The sequence below is a fragment of the Gracilinanus agilis genome, chromosome 5 (assembly GCF_016433145.1).
Source record: "Gracilinanus agilis isolate LMUSP501 chromosome 5, AgileGrace, whole genome shotgun sequence".
Classification (NCBI taxonomy): Eukaryota; Metazoa; Chordata; class Mammalia; order Didelphimorphia; family Didelphidae; genus Gracilinanus; species Gracilinanus agilis.
In genome coordinates this window covers 172,197,752-172,217,139 of record NC_058134.1, presented here as the reverse complement: position 1 = coordinate 172,217,139, position 19,388 = coordinate 172,197,752, and the positions used below count along the sequence as shown (strand labels likewise).

The window sequence follows — 19,388 nt, the reverse complement described above, 5'->3', positions numbered from 1 at the left end:
TTGATATTCTTGATCTTTTGTTATTCCAAATGAAATTTGTTATAGTTTTTCCTAATTCAGTAAAGAAGTTTTTTGGTAATTTGATAGGTATGGCACTAAATAGGTAAATTAATTTGGGTAGGATGTTCATTTTTATTATGTTAACTCATCCTACCCATGAACAGTTAATGGCTTTCCAATTGTTGAGGTCCAGTTTTATTTGTTTGGAAAGTGTTTTGTAGTTGTTTTCATATAATAGCTGTGTTTGTTTTGTTAGATTGATTCCCAAGTATTTTATATTGTCTAGGGTGATTTTAAATGGTGTTTCTCTTTCTACCTCTTGCTGTTCTAATGTGTTGGAAATGTATAGAAATGCTGATGATTTATGTGCATTTATTTTGTATCCTGCCACTTTGCTAAAGTTGTTGATTATTTCTACCAGCCTCTTAGTTGATTCTCTAGGATTTTTTAAGTATACCATCATATCATCTGCAAAGAGTGATAGCTTAGTCTTCTCCTTGCCTATTTTGATACCTTCAATTTCTTTTTCTTCTCTAATTGCTATTGCTAGTGTTTCTAGTACTATGTTGAATAATAGAGGTGATAATGGGCATCCTTGTTTCACTCCTGATCTTATTGGGAAGGCTTCTAATTTATCCCCATTGCATATAATGCTTGTTGATGGTTTTAGGTATATATTGTTTATTATTTTTAGGAAGGGTCCTTCTATTCCTATACTTTTCAATATTTTCAATAGGAATGGATGCTGTATTTTGTCAAAGGCTTCTTCAACATCTATTGAGATAATCATGTGATTTTTGTTTGTTAGACTGCTGATATGGTCAATTATGTGGATGGTTTTCCTAATGTTGAACCATCCTTGCATTCCTGGTATAAATCCCACCTGATCATGGTGGATGACCTTTTTAATTACTTGCTGGAGTCTCTTTGCTAATATTCTATTTAAGATTTTTGCATCTATGTTCATTAGGGAGATTGGTCTATAGTTTTCTTTCTCTGTTTTTGGTCTACCTGGCTTTGGAATCAGTACCATATTTGTGTCATAAAAGGAATTTGGTAGGACTCCTTCTTTGCTTATCATATCAAATAAATTGTATAGTATTGGGATTAGTTGCTCTTTGAATGTCTGATAGAATTCACTTGTGAATCCATCAGGTTCTGGTGATTTTTTCTTAGGGAGTTCTTTAATGGCTTGTTCAATTTCTATGTCTGTTATGGGATTATTTAGGTATTCTATTTCTTCTGCTGTTAATCTAGGCAATTTATATTTTTGTAAATATTCATCCCTATCTCCTAAATTGTTATATTTGTTGCCATATAATTGGGCAAAATAGTTCTTAATGATTGCCTTAAATTTCCCCTTCATTATAGGTGAGGTCTCCCTTTTCATCTCTAATACTGTCAATTTGGTTTTCTTCTTTCCTTTTTCTTATTAGATTGACTAGTACTTTGTCTATTTTATCTGTTTTTTCAAAATACCAGCTTCTAGTCTTATTTATGAATTCAATAGTTCTTTTACTTTCGATTTTATTAATTTCTCCCTTAATTTTTAGTATTTCTAATTTAGTTTTCATCAGGGGGTTTTTTATTTGTTTGCTTTCTAATTTTTTGAATTGCATGCCCAATTCATTAATCTCTGCCCTCCTTAATTTGTTAATATATGCACTCAAGGATATAAATTTCCCCCTGAGTACTGCCTTGGCTGCATCCCACAGAGTTTGGTAGGATGTCTCATCATTGTCATTCTCTTCAATGAAATTGTTGATTGTTTCTATGATTTCTTCTTTGACAATTTGGTTTTGGAGAATCATATTGTTTAATTTCCAATTAGTTTTTGATTTGCCTGTCCAGGTGCCCTTACTGATTATTATTTTTATCGCATTATGATCTGAGAAGGTTACATTTATTATATCTGCTCTTTTGTATTTGTTTGCCATGATTCTATGCCCTATTACATGGTCAATCTTTGTAAATGTACCATGTGCAGCTGAAAAGAAGGTATATTCCTTTTTGTCCCTATTTATTTTTCTCCACATATCAATTAAATCTAATTTTTCTAGGACTTCATTCATCTCTCTTACCTCGTTCTTATTTATTTTTTGGTTTGATTTATCTAGATCTGAAAGAGGAATATTTAGATCTCCCACTAGTATGGTTTTACTATCTATTTCCTTCTTGAGCTCTGCCAGTTTCTCCTTTATGAATTTGGATGCTATACCACTTGGTGCATATATATTGAGCAGTGTTATTTCCTCATTGTTTATACTGCCTTTAATCAGGATGTAATGACCTTCCCTGTCTTTTTTAATCATATCTATTTTTACTTTGGCTTTGTCAGAGATCATGATAGCCACTCCTGCCTTCTTTTTCTCATTTGATGCCCAAAAGATTTTTCTCATACCCTTAACCTTGAACTAGTGTGTGTCTACCCGCCTCATATGTGTTTCTTGTAGACAACCTATGGTAGGATTTTGGTTTCTGATCCACTCTGCTATTTGCTTCCGTTTTATGAGCGAGTTCATCCTGTTCACATTCAGAGTTACAATTGTTAGTTGTGTATTCACTGACATTTTTGTATCCTCCCCTAGACCCACTCCTTCTTATTACACTATTTTCTTTTACACCAGTGGTTTGCTCTGAGCCGGTATCCCTTATCCCCTCCCTTGATTGACTTCCCTTTCTGCCTCCTCCCTTGTTGTTCCCCTCTTTTTGTTTTTTAAAGACCAAATGAATTCCCTCTCCCTTCTTCTCCCCTCCCTTTTTTGGCCTCCCCACTCCCCTGCTCCCTTTGGTTTATCCCTTCTGACTTTCTCAGTAGGGTTAGATAGAGTTTTTTATCCGGATGGATAATAAAGCTACTCTTCCTTCTCCAAGTTGATTACACTGAGAGTAAGGTTTGATTATGCTCTCTTCCTCTCCTTCTTATGGTATTATTTATCCCCTCCCCTTCCCATGCCCTCTTTGTGTGTAATAGGATATTTTATTTTTCTTATTTACTCGGATTTTTCTTGGTGTCCCCTACTATTCCTCCCCTCTTTCCCACCCCCCCCATGTCTTCTTAGACCATTTAGTATCCTGTCCTCTCCCTATGAATTATTCTTCTGGTTGCTATAATAGTGAATATTATAATAGTGTATAGAGTTCACTACAGAGAATTATACATAGCATTTCTCCACCTAGTAATACAGATAATTAGATCTTATTTATGCCCTTAAAGAGTCAAGCTTAAAAGACTATGAGTTTTCTTTCTTTTCCCTCTGTTTCTTATTTACCTTTTCATCTTTCTCTTGATATTTGTGGTTGAGTGCCAAACTTTCCATTGAGTCCCGGTCTCTTTTGTGCAAAAACTTGGAATTCTTCAATTTTGTTGAATGCCCATACTTTCCCCTGAAAGTATATGGTTAGTTTCGCTGGGTAGTTGATTTGTGGCTGAAGGCCCAGCTCTCTTGCCTTTCTGAATTTTGTATTCCAAGCCTTGCGGTCTTTTAGCGTTGAGGCTGCCAGATCCTGTGTGATCCTTATTGGTGCTCCTTGATATTTGAATTGTCTCTTTCTGGCTTCTTGTAAGATTTTTTCTTTAACTTGAAAGCTCTTCAATTTCGCTATTATATTTCTGGGTGTTGTCTTTTCTGGGTCCAGTGTAGAGGGTGATCTATGGATCCTTTCAATGTCTATATTGCCCTCTTGTTGTAGAACTTCAGGGCAATTTTGCTGAATAATTTCTTTAAGTATGGAGTCCAAGTTTCTATTAATTTCTGCCTTTTCTGGAAGACCAATGATTCTCAAGTTGTCTCTTCTAGACTGGTTTTCTTGGTCTGTCACTCTCTCACTGAGATATTTCATGTTTCCTTCTATTTTATCAGTCTTTTGACTTTGTTTTATTTGTTCTTGTTGTCTTGAGAGATCATTGGTTTCTAAATGTTCGATTCTAGCCTTTAAGGACTGGTTTTCGGCTTTAATGTTTTGGTTTTCGGCTTTAATGTTTTGGTTTTCGGCTATAATTTTTTGGTTTTCCTTTTCAATCTGGTCATTTTTGGTCTTCAGTTGACTTGTCTCACTTTCCAATTGTGAAATTCTGCCTTTTAAACTGTTATTTTCTTGCCAGATTTCTTCCATCTTCCTCAGCATTTCATTTTTAAACTCTTCCATAGCTTGTGACCAGCTTTCATTTTTTGGGGGAGGTTTGGATTTTTGTTTTCCCTCCTCTGTTGTCTGGATTTTCTCTGTGTAGAAGTTGTCGAGTGTTCCAGAATTTCTCTTGATAGTCTTTTTCTTCTGGAGTTCCTTATTGCTGGCCATTGTTAGCCCCGCCCCTTTTCAGCTTTGTCTTTGCACTCAGGGTCTGCCTGCGCCTTGCAAGCTCCCGGGGGCTCAGGTCTCCTTGTCCTCCGGGTCAGGCCTCCTGGTAGTTCCAGGTCTGCCCCTCTTGCCCGAGGTTCCTTCAGCAGTCTTTGGGGCTGCTTCCACTGCTGCGCTCCGGTCCACACCGGGTCCTCACTGGAGGTCCAAGCCTGGGCTGGAGATAGATATTCAAGCCTAGGGCACTGCCTTTGCCTGCACAGATGCTCTTAGGGCACTGCCTTCACCCCCGAAGAAGGTAATGAAAGTTGGTGGGCTGGAGATCTTTATTCGCACCTGAGGTGATGCATTTAGCACTTGGGAAAGGCCATGTTTTAGAGGCCTTTGTCCCGGCCCCAGGCGGTGCCTTCACCCACGTGGAAGCTTGGGGAAAGTCCGTGCGCCCCCAGCCACTTGGGGTCCCTTGTCTTGCAGCACACAGGTACAAGCCCCGGGGCTGCCAGTGATTATCTGGTTGCCCCAGTCCTGTTTTCACTCTTGTACATTGGCGTTGTGCGAGGTGTGCGGTGTGGGGGTTGGGGGAGGGGCTTCTTCCTCTCGTGTTTTAGTGAGAGCTGTTTCACCCCCCTATAGCGTGGAAATGCCCCGATTCTGCGTACCTTCAATGCTGCGCCCTGTTGTGTGGTTCCTTTGTTCCTCTGGACTCGTTTTTATTTCCCCTTGAGGGGTCCTGTATGCTTCCGTCAGGAGAGATCGAGCAGCTGCTCCTTACACTGCTGCCATCTTAACCGGAAGTCCATATTTGCTTTTTAAAGTAGCAATACTTGGGGATTCAAAATTTGGGCTCTGCCCCACATTAATTTATATATTTATTATTTACTTGTTCCTCATTCATCTTTCTCCTATTCTGTAAGGGAGGGCAGGTATACAGGATGTTCAAAGAAGAATCATAGCTCTGGTGTGATGACTTGTTAAGCCTTTTCAGGGCTGTTCATCCTCCTCTGGTGTCCACCTGCCAACCAACTCTCACCTGTGACTTGACTTAAAAAAAACAAACCCCACTGGCGAATTAGAGGGGATGTCTACCCTAGGCAGCTGAAGACTTCCCCTAGCAGAAAGGGTGGATGAGAACAATTTATTCCAATGGCCATGAAGGAAGCTGAAGCAGGTGCTATGGAGGGAGTGCTTAGAACTTGGTTAGAGACCAAAGAAGCCAAGGTCCACTGTATCCTGAGCCATCACCAGTCATCTTGACTTTTGTTTTGCCACTAGACTTTGATGGCTCTGGAAGAGAGAGTGAGGCTGATGACTTTGTGCAACTATGCCTCATTTGAATCCAATATATGCTCCAATCAAAAGACACCACCAGTGATATCATTTTGGTCCTCTTTGAGTACAAAGGAAAACAACCAGTATGTAAGCATAATTAGATGCTACAAAAATAAACAAACCTCATTCATACAAATAAGCATGAAATCTTAAAAAATATTTTATTAACATCTTTTGTTTTTTACATTGCTCTGTCATCCTGCTATATACCTCTTTCTCCTTTTCTCTTGTAACAAAGAATTTTTTAAGAGGAAGAAGAGGAAATTTCAGTAATACCTATCAACATATCAAAAAATCCTGACACATGAAATTTTCCACAAATCCTACCTCTTAAAAAAAGTGGGAGAAGGTATTTTCACATCTCTTCTTTGAGCTTAATTTACTAGCACTCAAGAAGAAGAAAAAACACAACTATGCAATCTCCCTCCAAGATATACTTATGGGTAGTAAAATAAGTATGTTTTCTCTATTGCTTGTCTGGCAGAAGGTATTTATTCTGAGTGAGAGGCTATTTATAATTTTAGAGGCCTTCAAACTTGCTTATCATTTTAATTTTTCTTTTTTCTGTCTCCTAAACAGATCACGAAAGAGCATCCCAGACACCTATGCAGAGAGCCTTATTGCCCATGGACTTATGACCCAGGAGGAAGTATCTGAAATAAAGAACTCCTATTACTCTAAGCTAAGTGACCACCTGACTAATATGACACTTTATAGTCCACCTGCAACTAACCTTCAGGCCCACTGGCGAGGCCTAGTGGAACCTTCTGCCAGGATCACTACCTGGGACACTGGTGTACCCATTGACCTTCTGAGATTTGTTGGAGGAAAGTCTGTAGAAGTTCCTGAGGAACTTCAGATGCACAGTCACCTTCTAAAGACCTATGTCCAGGTAGGTTCCTGTCAGGAAGTATTCAGTTATTTGGCCATTATTTCATTTATTTTGTTCAGTTCATGTTGTGATTTTGTATCCTTTTTTTTAAATATCCCTTACTTCAGTTTTAGACTTGATACCGAGTATCAGTTCCAAGGCAGAAGAGCAATAAGAGCGAGGCAGTTGGGGTTAAGTGACTTGCCCAGGGTCACACAGCTAGAAGTGTCTGAGGTCAGATTTGAATCCAGGACCTCCCAGCTCTAGGCTGGCTCTCTATCCAATGAGCCACCTAGCTGCCCCAAATATTTGTTTTTGACTAGTTATCTTAGTTCACGTTAAGGCCACATCTTGCCCACCTTTTTTCTCTCCTTTGATTCTGGAGATAGCATGGCAGAGAATGCTTTAATCATGATTAGTGGTTTAAATTTAAAATAACCTCATTTTCATTTGGCTGAGCACACAGAAATGAAAAATAAAACCTATACACAAAAAGAGAAAAATACTTAGTCAGTCCACTGATTAGGAGTGAATTTGAAATTCCTAAATTTGGGGGGTACTTGGAGAAAAAGACTAAAGTATAAATTGTAGAAGGTGGTTATTAATAGCTATATTTGAGGTCAAATTGTTGAAACTAAATGTGATCCATTTTGTTTTTTTTTCCACCCCCTTAATGTGCAGGCCAGAATAGAGAAAATAAAGGAAGGAACGAAGTTAGACTGGGCCACTGCAGAAGCTCTAGCCTTGGGCTCATTACTTGCTCAAGGTAAGATATATCTCTGCTTTGCTGCTCAGCTTCTTGATAAAAAGGGTATTTTCTTATTTGCAAAAACTGACCTCTTTGGTTTATCCATCCTTTTGCAATGGCTAAAGGAATCCACTGGAATGTGAAAAACTAGAATTCACTTCACTATTTGAACAAGCTGACTCAAAGAGTGAACAAAGACAAGACATTAGAGAGAGAGCAGAGCCTTCATAGAAAGAGCAAATCAGAGTGGAAAGCTAGTGTTAAGACTTACTTTTTTAAGAGTGCATTTGCATTTGTTTTTCATTATCAAACATTTATTTTTCTATCTTCTCCCACCCCTGCAAGAAAAGAAAAATAAAATCCTTGTAACAAATAAATGTAGTTAAGTAAAACAAATTCCCATGCTAGTTATGTCCCAAAATAACATGACGTTTCTTTTCAAAGACCATTTTACAAAACCTATAGTGTGTGATTAATTTTTATATGTTAGTTCATGTGCTAACAAGCTTATTATTCAAGGTCATAATTCTTTATCACCCAGAACAGTGTTCACAGACAACTGATCTTGTTTTGTCTTTTTCCTTTCTTACTCAAGGTTTTAATGTCCGCCTGAGTGGTCAAGATGTTGGCCGAGGAACCTTTAGCCAGAGGCATGCGATGATTGTTTGCCAGAATACAGACAACACGTACATCCCTCTGAACCACATGGATGCTGAGCAGAAGGGGTTCCTAGAAGTATGATGTTTCAGCTGTCTAGTTCAAAGATAAATCTGAGAATAGAGAAAAGGGGGCCCCAGGAAAGAAGATGGTCCAAGTTATGCAGTATATAATCCTGAACATCAAAAGGGCACGTTCTGATAGCTAAAGAAATTCTCTTCTACACCAGGAACTCAGAATTGTAAATGTCACCACCAGATCTGGGATAGTGACAGCTGATACCCTATTTTGGGTCCACCTCATCTAATCGGAAATCACTTCTAAAAGCCTGGGTCTTGCCTCATGCCTTTTCTTTCCAATCTGCAATGGAATAGTCCTGATGGCCACTTTCTGTTTATAAGCAACCAATATAAATTAGATATCTGTTCCCTTGGATGGAACGGTAATTATAGACATCTTTGTAGACACTAGCAAACATGACCTGAAAAGAACTGGGAGGATTTAACAGGAGTAGGGGATAGGGGCCTCACAGTTGGTGAGACAACACTTATTACACGTATCAGTGTCTCTGCTGTGTAACCTAGGCTAGATTTTTCTCCAAAAAGGAAAGGAAACCATTGGTGAGATTTCATTTGTTCAGGGTTTAAGTCTTGAGCCACAAAATGGCTTTCTTGGTTGCCTAAGCACAAAAGAGGAGTTCTTTAGCCCAATGCCTGGCATGGAGTAGGCGTTTGATAAATGTTTATTGGCTTGACTTGAGTTGGTGCTCCTCAGCCTGGGTGGCATCCCGCTGCTGGGCAGTTCCCACCCGGTGCAGATGCCGCCTGGCTGTGCAAGCATGCTTCTGTGCCTAGATGAGGGAGACCGACAGCGGGCCCTTGCTGAGTGTCCTGTCCAGGCTTACGGCGAGGGGAACTTGCTTTCCTTAACTAGCAGATGATCTTAGAGAGGGACATTTTGTTCCAGTCTCAATCCTGAGCTACCAGAGCTTCTTAAGTCAGGCCTGGCCTTGGACACACGGGAAGTATAGTTGTGTGTGGACTATTAGGAGTCTCCATGGTGTGCTTACACTGTGCTAAGCCCTAAGGATACAGAGTCAAGTGAAACCATTCCTCCCTCAAGCAGCTTAAGGTGTCAGAAGATACAACATATATTATCTAATAGGCCTTCGTAAAATAGATACAAGGTGGGGACAGCTGGGTGGCTCCATGGATTGAGAGCCAGGCCCAGAGACAGGAGGTCCTGCATTCAAATGTAGCCTCAGACACTTCCCAGCCGTGTGACCCTGGGCAAGTCACTTAACCCCGATTGCCTCGCCCTTACCGTTCTTTTGCCTTGGAACCAATTCACAGTATTGATTCTAAGATGGAGGTTAAGGTTTTATTTTTTGGAGGAGCATCTGAAAGAGGTTCTGTGTCAAAAGTGACACAGTCAAAAGTGAGCTGAGTCTTAAAGAGAAACCAGGGGTCTAAGTGAAAAAGAGACATGATGCAAATTGGATTCAGAATTGCCTAGGGAATGTGGAAGATGTGACTGAGTGAGGTGGCATTAGTTAGGCAAAGCTTCCTGGAAGAGGTGCATTTAGAGCAGGTTCTTTTATGGCCTGTGCCATGGAAACCCTTTTCCTCAGCATTTTCAATGAACTTGAGAAATCTTTTTCTTTCATTTCCATATACCAGTTTGCTATTGGAATTATAGATGTCCAATCAAGAATAGGCGTTTGTTTTGTGATTTCCCAGACTCATTTTCAGTTATAGCAGCCCCTAAACTGCTATAGTGTTTCTTCTCATACAAAGCCCATAATACTCCCATTGCCTCCCTCCTATCTTTTCTCCTTCCCTTTTCCCCTAGCCTAGTAGATAGTAGCAGCTTCCTCACCCAGAACAGTATGAGGGTGGAAACAAAACCTTCTTCTCAGATAGTTCCTTTCTTTTGTAGTATTCTAGAAAGCAAATGTTTCACCTCTGACCCATGTGACCATGTGTCTCTTACCTCCTCTTTTATGTTATTTTTACTGAGTTAGGTGAGCAATAGTCCTCTGTCAGAAGAGGCTGTGCTGGGATTTGAATATGGAATGAGCATCGAAAGTCCCAAGTTACTGCCCATCTGGGAGGCTCAGTTTGGTGATTTCTTCAATGGAGCCCAGATCATATTTGACACATTCATCTCTGGAGGTTAGTAGCAGCATTAGCATTTTCGGAATGCCTGCTGAGGCATTGTGCCAAAGCAGTGGCAAGAAATTTTCTTTGATCATTTTTTTTAAATGGATGTACATTTACTTTGTAAATGCTATTTCCTGGAGCAGAAAATAGCACTAGAAAGTCTTTGTGCTTCCTCATGTCCTGTTGCCATTTTCCATAAATTACAATTAAGGAATTCATACATCAAATGGTTGAGGGTTTATTTTTAGTCCTTAACTGAAAGATATACTTTTAGTCCTTCTATACACTGTCCCTATTTTTTGCATTTGCTTATTACTTAGATATGAATGTCACTATATCTCCTACAATTGCTCCTTCCTGGCTTTATCTTGTAATCTGCCTTTTGTTATCTATCCTAGTGATGAGAGATACATTAATGTAAATAATTTATAAAAAGCAAAAAATTGGAGGCAGCAAGTGACTCAAAGCCTAGTCTAGAGGTGGGAGGTCCTGGGTTCAAATCTGATTCAGTCACTTCCTAGCTATGTGACCCTGGACAAGTCACTTAACCCCCATGGCCTAGCCCTTACTGTTTTTCTACCTTGGAATCAACAAATAGTATTGATTCTGAGACAGAAGGTAAGTGTTTAAAAAAATAAATCCCATGGATTTGAGGCTGTGGCTTTCCACCCATCTAAGGAAGCTCTGCGGTAAAGGGCTTTTCCTAAGCTTATTAACTCATGGAAAAATGAGAATTCCCCTTTGGGGGAACTAGGACCTCAGTTTCTTTATCTGTATAATGAAAAGGTAAGACTATGTCACCTCTTAGGACCCTCTCAGCTCTAAAGCCTATTTTCTTATGAAGTGTAAGGCTGAGTATGCCTCTTGAGGTAAAAGTTCTGCCCCCCACTTGCCTCAGTGCCCCAAGAAAGCTCTTGCTAATAACCCTGATGTCTTCAGAGTTTAGCAGCTGAAATCTGTTGTGAAGACTCTGCCCATTCTTCTGGCATTGTGAAGATTGGCAGTGCCACTGAATTGTCATATTGTGACCACTCCCCTGTCCCCCTTGGGTCAACTCCTCAGTGACAAGGGGCACAGCTACAGATCCAGTGGAGGGCAGCTTCTAGGGACCTGTATTTAAGTAGGAATGTGGATAATTAGGAATTGATTATTTAGATCAATACATGCAGTACACATATTATATTATATGCCTTCCAATGTGCTTACAGAGAAGAGATTTATATTCATATATAAAAGTTTTGCCCAAATTTGTAATTTCACCAGCATAGTATAATGGGGAATAACCAGGGAAGTTAACTAAATATTATCTGTGGGCTCACAATGGGGTGTGAGAGAGACAGGAATGTCAGAAGGCAGGATCAAACAAGGTAGGGAGACTGGGGTTTAACTACTAAGGAGGTTATCTGTTAACAGAAATGGCAGTTAGGCCCTAACAGTCACTCTGCACCATCTAGGCAAGGGACCTACGGAGTCAGCAGGCAAATAGCAAGAGTTTATAACAATTTTAATTAAGAAACAATAGTAAAGGATGGGAATAGGGGTTTCTATACTTTCAGACTAAGGGCAAACCACAGGGTCAGGGGAGGGCCCAGAGAATAGCAGGACTGGAGTGGGAATCCTCACAGCAGAGTCCAGAGATGTTATCTGGATGCCAGGAACCAACTCCTCCAGAACTGATGATCCAAAGTAGCCCAGTAGGGAGAGGTAGTCTGCAAGCTGTCCACTAGATCACAGGCCACTTCCCTACTCCGTGCTATCTTGCAGGATTGATGTCTTCTGCTTTCAACCTTCACCACTCTCTAGGATCCCAGGGAATCAGGGTGCAGCTCCACTAGCTCTGAGGTCTCACGGGGTCAGTTACAGCTTGTCCCAACCACCATGGAGTCTGTCTCAGAGAGCCAAGCCACACTTCCTGCTTCCCCATTCCTTTTGGAATTCTCCAGCCCTTCTTGTTAAGTCTCCTAACTAATAACTAAATAATATTCCTCACAACTATAGGGAGCTCCCATTGAGAAACTTCCTCCATCGATATGAACGGGCACCTTCTTTGCAACATAACCTCAGATGCCAGGGATATTGAGAGGTCTGCCCAGGATTCCAGAGTCCAAATGTGTCAGAGACAGGACTTGACCCTGGGTCTTCTGTCTCAGGCTAGCCTGCTCTGTTCTCTGCTCTCCTGCCTCTCATGTACTGTATATACCATGTAAATACTGGTTTTACTTGACAAGAATCCCCCAGGTAGGCACAGATGACTTGTCATCTGCATCATAGTAAGGAAGCCCTGACTTGATGAAATCATAGATCCATGGGATATTGAGATAGGGCACATAGCTGCCATTAATAAACAAGGCCGATGACAGCTTTTAATATTCAATGTCTTTAAGCCTATTCGGGGCAGCAAGCTGGAATACTGATAGGGCTCTGGTTCTGGAGTCAGAAAGACATGAGTTTAAATTGAGGCTCTGACAGTTAATAGTTGTGTAACTTAAGTAAGTTACTTATGTAAAAAGAGATGGGGCACCAGGGATGTTACAATATAATCTAAATGGTTGTGGGTACACACACACTGGGTTGAAGGAGAGACAGGACCAGGATAGGGAGACCAGAGTACACAGCTAAGCTGCTGCTAACTGTCAAGAATGGCTTTTGGCCAACTGTCACCCAGCTCACCACTAGGCCAGAGTCTTTGAAACCAGCAGGCAAGGTAAAAGGTTTTAACAGTTTTAATTATGTTCAACTAAAAAAGATGGGATAGGGGATTCTACACTAAAACCTAAATGGCAAACCCACGGGGCAAGGGGAGGACTTGATTTCTCTAATCTTAGTGATCTAAGCAGGCAGGGCCCAAAGGAACAGCACTGGAGTCTCTGGGAGGCTGCTTCAAACCTGGTTCCAGCCAGGTTTGACCAGCACAGCTAAAGGGCTGAGGGTGGCTTTGAGGGTTCTCATGGTAATCCACAGATGATCACAAGATGCCAAAAGCCAAGGTGGTCCAAGGTATCAAGTAGAGTGTGCTTGAGATGCTGTCCACCAGATCCCAAACTCCTCCTTCACTTGGTGCTGCTCTGTAGGTCTTGTCCACTTGCTAGAAGCCACCACCACTCAGGATCCCAGGGAATCAGGATGCAGGTCCGAGATCTCCCAGGGCTCAGTTTGTTCCAACCACTAATGGAGTCTCTCTCAGAGCACAAGCCCTACTTCCTGCTCCTTCATTCCATCTTGGAATGCTCCAGCCCTTCCTGCTAGATCCAACCTTAATACTTAATTAATTACTAACTAATCTTCCTCACAACACTTAACCTTCTTCTGCTTCAGTTTCCTTATCTGTAAAATGGGAATAATAATAGCACTTACCTCATGTGGGTGTTATGAAGGTCAAACAAACTTAAATATACAATGTACAGTTTACAGAAAGCCTTTTGCAGACCTTAAAATACTATGTTGATGCAAGTAGTTCTATTACTAATGTTTTAGGTTCTTTCTACTGAAGAACAAAGAAGATTGTTTTCACTTGGTGTAAGAAGTAGTTACGAATTTTTCTTCTGGGAGAATTATTTCCCATGTTTCAGAAATAAGCTTGTTCATTCATCTTGGGATTTTGTTTGGAAGTAACTAGGCTCAGCTACTCATTCTCTTTCCTCCTTTGGAATGTTAGCTTGTACCTCCACCAGTTAGACTATTTTTATTAAGCTGCTCTAGATAGTACCGCATGAACCTAGGACCATTCAATTAAACTAAACTACCTAAACTGCTTTTTTAATCAACTAAAGTAATATTGCTTCCTGGGGGTTGAGGGGGAAGGTAGTGTTTATTCCATAATTCACAACCGTGTGCACTAGTGTTCTGTGAGTCCAGCTCTCCTCTTCTGTGTCTTTCCCAGGTGAGTCCAAATGGCTTCTTCAGAGTGGCATTGTAATTCTCCTTCCACATGGTTATGATGGGGCCGGACCAGACCATTCTTCCTGTAGAATGGAGCGTTTCTTGCAGGTAGGTTTAAATGTGGGTGCATGTTCCCCCCTCCAATTTCTAGAAACCTCTTTTTATCATAGGATTTTTTTTAAACCCATACTTTCAATTTTAGAATCAATACTAAGGATCAGCTCCAGGGCAGAAGAGTGGTAAGAGCTAGGCAATGGGCATTAAGTTGCCTGAGGTCAGATTTGAACCCAGGACCTCCCATCCCTGGGCCTGGTTCTTTAGGATCCACTGAGCCACTCAGCTGGCTCCCATAAGAATTCTTTGTTTCAATTTTGGAAGATTTTATAATAAGTGTAGTGATGCATCCCAAGTCCAGCAGACAGAAAATGAAACATGCCACCTACCTGGTGCCAGAGAGAGACAGAGAGACAGAGACAGAGACAAAGAGACAGAGAGCGAGAAGAAGGGAGAGAGAAAGAGACAGAGAGAGAGAGACAGAGAGACAGAGAGAAGCAGACACACAGAGAGAGAGAGAGAGAGAGAGAGAGAGAGAGAGAGAGAGAGAGAGAAGAGAGAGAGAGAGAGAGAGAGAAGAGAGAGAGAGAGACAGAGACAGAGACAGAGACAGAGACATATTGCTAGGTAAAACCAAGGAGGAATTTGCTTTGCTTGAACTATGCATGTTTGTGGTGAGTATTAGTGTTTTCATTTTATTATTGTTGTTCAATTGGGGAGTGTCACTGAGAGGAACAAATTATAAATGCATGTAAAAAGAAACATTTAAAAAAAGCAATACACCCAAAATAAGTAGAATGACATATATTAAAATAAATGCTTTATATATGTGTATGTAGGTCCATATTTAAACATATGAGGATGTTAGCACAAGGAAGCTTTAGCCTAGGTAGGGCCTCCTCCTCTGGACAGCCTAGGAGACCCAGTGCAGTGAGAATGCTTAGCTGGGGCAGTTCGGAGATCCCTCAGTTTAGACTCTCTTTCCTCTCTTGGTCTTGTTGCAGCATGAGTGCCTGAGGCTGGCACACTGTGCAATGCAAGATCTTTAGATCCTTTTTGGTTGACTCGTTTAAAGTGACTCCAATCATGTTTCCCTTGCTCAGGCTGCTTTTCAGTTAAAGCAAGAGTAAAGAAAGCTGACTTGGAGACCTAATGTGAAACTAGAATAAGGGAGCTGAAGAGACTCCCATTGTAATAGCTCACATTTACAGAGCACTTGAAGGTTTATAAGACACTTTTTTTTTTACAGATATGGAAATATGTTTAATATGGAATGTCAGTTTGAATGTCTCTGGCTTTTATAGAGATAGCTGGGTGGCTCAGTGGTGAGAGTGCCAGGCCTAGAGTGAAGAAGACTTGAGTTCAAATCTAGCCTCAGACATGTACTAGCTGTGTGACCCTGGACAAGTCAATTAACCTTTGTTTTAATCTACTAGGGAAGGAAATAGCAAAACTACAGTATCTTTGCCAAAATGACCCCATGGACAATATTGGCATGGTATGGGTCTGTGGGGTTGTAAAGAGTCAGACGGCACTGAACAACAAGAAATCCAGCTTTTACAAACACATACTGTGATCCCTAGTAATCTAGAGCACCTTCATATGCAAGGCAGCTTTCCCCCTCCTCCAAACTGAGCACTTTATTTGTTTTTATCTATTATATATTTTTTCTTTTTCACCTCCCTCTCTCCTCTGGAGGGGGGGTGTGGGGGAAGGAAAACCAAACCCTTGTAACAAAAATGCCTAGCCAAGCAAAGCAAATTCTCACATAGGCCACATCCATACATGTAACTCAGTGCGTCTATCACCTCTTTGTCAGGAGACGGGTAGCATTGAGCACTGTTTTTTCAGAATAAGAGTTTGCCTTTGCATGGATCAGAGCTTAAGTCTTACAGAGTTGTTCATTTTTATAGTATTGCCATTATAGTATGAATTGTCCGTCTGGTTCTACTCATTTCACTTTGTTTTAGTTCATACAAATCTAACCAGGTTTCTCTGAAACCATCCTTTTTATAATTTCTTAGAGCACAATAGAACTCCATTATACTCATACTGGAATCTTTTTCCCAGTTGATGGGTAATCCTTTAGTTTCCAGATCTTTGCCACCACAATGTGAGATATTATAAATATTTTTATACATATGGATTCTTTTTTTTTCTTTGATCCCTCTGGAGCATAGGTCTAGTTGTGCTACCACAGTGGCAGACAGTATGTTCCAAAATGTTTTCCAAAATGACTAGACCAATTGACAGTTCCATTGATAGTCTATTAATGTGCCTCTTTTCCTCTATAGCACCCCACCATTACTTATCATTTTCCTTTTTTGTCAACTTTTCTGATCTGATAGGTATGAGATAGAACCTCAGAATTGCTTTAATAGTCATTTTTCTAATTATTAATAATTTAGAACATTTTTTTATGTGATCATTGATTGGTATCTTTGTTTTCTTGATAATTGCCTTTTCCTATCCTATTACCATTTATCAGCTAAGGAATGAGAGCCCTATCTTTTGGGTCAGAAGACCTTTGTTCAAATCTTGCTTCTGATACTTACTATTTCTGTGACATTGGACAAGTCATTTAAATTCCCTAAGCCTCAAGTTCTTTGACTCTAAAATTAAGAAGTTGGACTTGATGGCTTCTCGGGTTTCTTTCACCTCCACATCTATAACTCTATAATATAACCTCTTACTTTAATTTGCACTTGTCCCAGCCAGAAAAATGCTACTTAAAGAGAAACGCCCTTAGTTAAAGAATTATAATGTCCCTTCTTTATAAAAGTGTCACTAGTTGATATGTTAGTGGAGTAAAGTGGGCAAGTAGTTAATTCCCAAAATGACCAATAACTTTGAAATGTTTGCATTTAAGATTTTCATTTGGAGGTAGCTACATGACTCAGTGGATTGGGAACGAGGCCTAGAGATGAGAGGTCCTGGGTTCAAATTTGGCCTCAGACACTTCTTAGCTATGTGACCCTGCCTAGCCCTTACTACTCACTCTTCTTCACTACTGGCAGTGGAGCCAATAGTAAAGATTTTTAAAAATCATCACTCATTTGAAGTTTCATTTTTTTGGCCACAAGCAAGCAATCAGGCAGCCCCAACTTACTTTTACAACGTGGTCTCACAGGACTGGAGAGATACATGGAAACTTCAATAAAACATTTTAACATTTTAGCAAACAAAGCTTGCTCAGTGACAATTACCACAGTTCATGGATGTCCAAACAGTTCACTGTCAGCCTTGAAATTGTAAGTCAGGGTATTTGGGAGAAAGACAAAGAAATGGAAGGAGGTGGGGAGAGACAACTTGGAGAGAGGAAGAATGGTGAATGCTATCTCATTCTCAGTACATCCAATCTAATTTCAATGGCCATTTAACTAGAGGGGGAAAAAATTTCTCTCCTTAGTTACCTTTACCTCACCCTAGTGATGGCAAACCTATGGCACAGGTGCCAAAGGTGGCACAGAGAGAGCTCTCTGTGGGCACTCAGCAGCTCTTCCCCTCTCCCCCATCCAGACTGTTACTAGAAAGGACGCAGACGGAGCTGTTCCCCTCCCCTTCTCCACTGTACCTGATGACATTTTTTCACATCCCCGCCCCTCTGTCCAGAAGCCCAATGGGAGCTCTTTCTCCTTCCCCTGTGTGTGTGTGGGAGGGACATGGCACTTGAAATTTGAGGGGTGGGGTGTGGGCAGGGCCTGGCACTCTTGTCTCTAAAAGGTTCCCATCACTGCCTTACCCCTTCTGTGCCCAAAGCAATGGGTGACTAGATGGGAAGAAAAAATTAGAATGATTATATTGGGGGGGGGCAGTGTATGTGTATGTATCATTTTTCCAAAGCTAAAGAGATCTGTAGGACTGCTTCATATATCTTGTTAACAAAGCCCTTGTAGTTTCATTTTTTTGCTCCTTAGTTATTAGGATGACATAAAGATTGGATAATATGTTAGACTCTGGCTTTCCTAAAAGTAGACTATAAAGTCTGGAATAAATTTGAATGATCATGGGCAATGCAGGTCTTTGTTTGAAGGAAGTAAACTTAATTATTTAAATTGTTTTTATTTAACAACTTGTATTTATGTACTTTAAACTAGTGCTCTTTCCTACAAATTTCCCATAAGTCACATGAAGTAACTAGAAAAGCCTGAAGAATATCTTCAGATCTGAATATAATTTGTACATTATCCTCAGTCAATTTGAAAGTTTAATTAGACTTCTATTATCATCTGTGTCCTTTTTTTTGTTTGTTTGTTTTCTTCTAATTTAGACTGATCTTAGATTCCCTACACTAGAACGAAAACTAATAGGCTATGGGACAAGACCACAAAAAATCTTCACTGAGGTAGTGAATGCTTTGGGCTACAATTTGAAAATTTTTTCCTTAGCCCAACATTAGCTTCTCTTTTCAGGGATTATTTTACATTATGGAAGCAAAAGAGAAATATCATTTCCTTTTTAAAAAAAATAAAATTGCAGTTGGAAAAGATGATATTTTCCTGTTTTTCTTTTTTTACTACATTTCTCAGATGTGTGACAGTGTGGAAGAAGGAGTGGATGGAGATAATGTCAACATGTTTGTGGTGCACCCAACTACTCCAGCCCAATATTTCCACTTGCTCCGAAGACAGATGATTCGAAATTTCAGGAAACCCCTCATTGTTGCTTCTCCAAAAATGCTACTCAGATTCCCTGTAAGTAGGAAGAACATAGCTAAAGCAGTCTCTGCTACTTCTTTATCTGTGATGGCACCTTCTGCTATTCTCTTTTTCAAAGCCAGCTCATTTTCTGAAGTATTTGTAAACACTCTAGCAAATTGTCCAGCTGCCTTCATTTCTTTACCATAAGTTTGGAAATGCACATAGAGTTCTCATTTATCCTTTATAGTGATGAAGAGGGAATAAGATCAGTCTGGTTAGTACTAGTGTAGTTAGTACAAGTTAACCACTAGGAATGATTAACTGCCTTAAGAAACTGCTTCCAAAATTCATCCATGCAGCAAGTGGGTGACTTATCTATTGATTTTTTAAAACCCTTACCTTATGTTTTAGAATTGATTCTAAGTATCAGTTCCAAGGCAAAAGAGTGGTTAAGTGGTAAGCAGTCAGGGTTAAGTGACTTGCCTAGGGTCACACAGCTAGGAAGTATCTGAGACCACATTTGAACCCAGATCCTCCCATCTCCAGGCCTGGCTCTCTATCCACTGAGCCACCTAGCTAGCTGCCTTTGATCTAATGTTTTTGATATGGTTGAAGTATTTTGAAGTAGGTGAAATTGTGAACTTCCTTCAAGTGAGTTTATAGGGTTTAGTCCAATTATAGGGGTAGAATCTTGTTTTAATAAGCAGAGATGTCATAAAAAGGGAGGTCTGTTGTTCATATGCAGATTG

General features: G+C 40.2%; 1 protein-coding gene across 1 annotated transcript in view; it reads left to right on the top strand.

Annotated features, from left to right (window-relative positions):
* Positions 1-19,388, top strand: part of DHTKD1 (dehydrogenase E1 and transketolase domain containing 1) — a 65,361-nt gene that overhangs the window by 35,448 nt on the left and 10,525 nt on the right. Inside the window, exons 8-13 of the mRNA XM_044677576.1 lie at positions 6,208-6,520; positions 7,181-7,265; positions 7,843-7,982; positions 9,928-10,078; positions 13,947-14,053; positions 18,529-18,693. Coding sequence (XP_044533511.1) covers positions 6,208-6,520; positions 7,181-7,265; positions 7,843-7,982; positions 9,928-10,078; positions 13,947-14,053; positions 18,529-18,693 — 961 coding nt within the window. The remainder of the gene's footprint in view (positions 1-6,207; positions 6,521-7,180; positions 7,266-7,842; positions 7,983-9,927; positions 10,079-13,946; positions 14,054-18,528; positions 18,694-19,388) is intronic.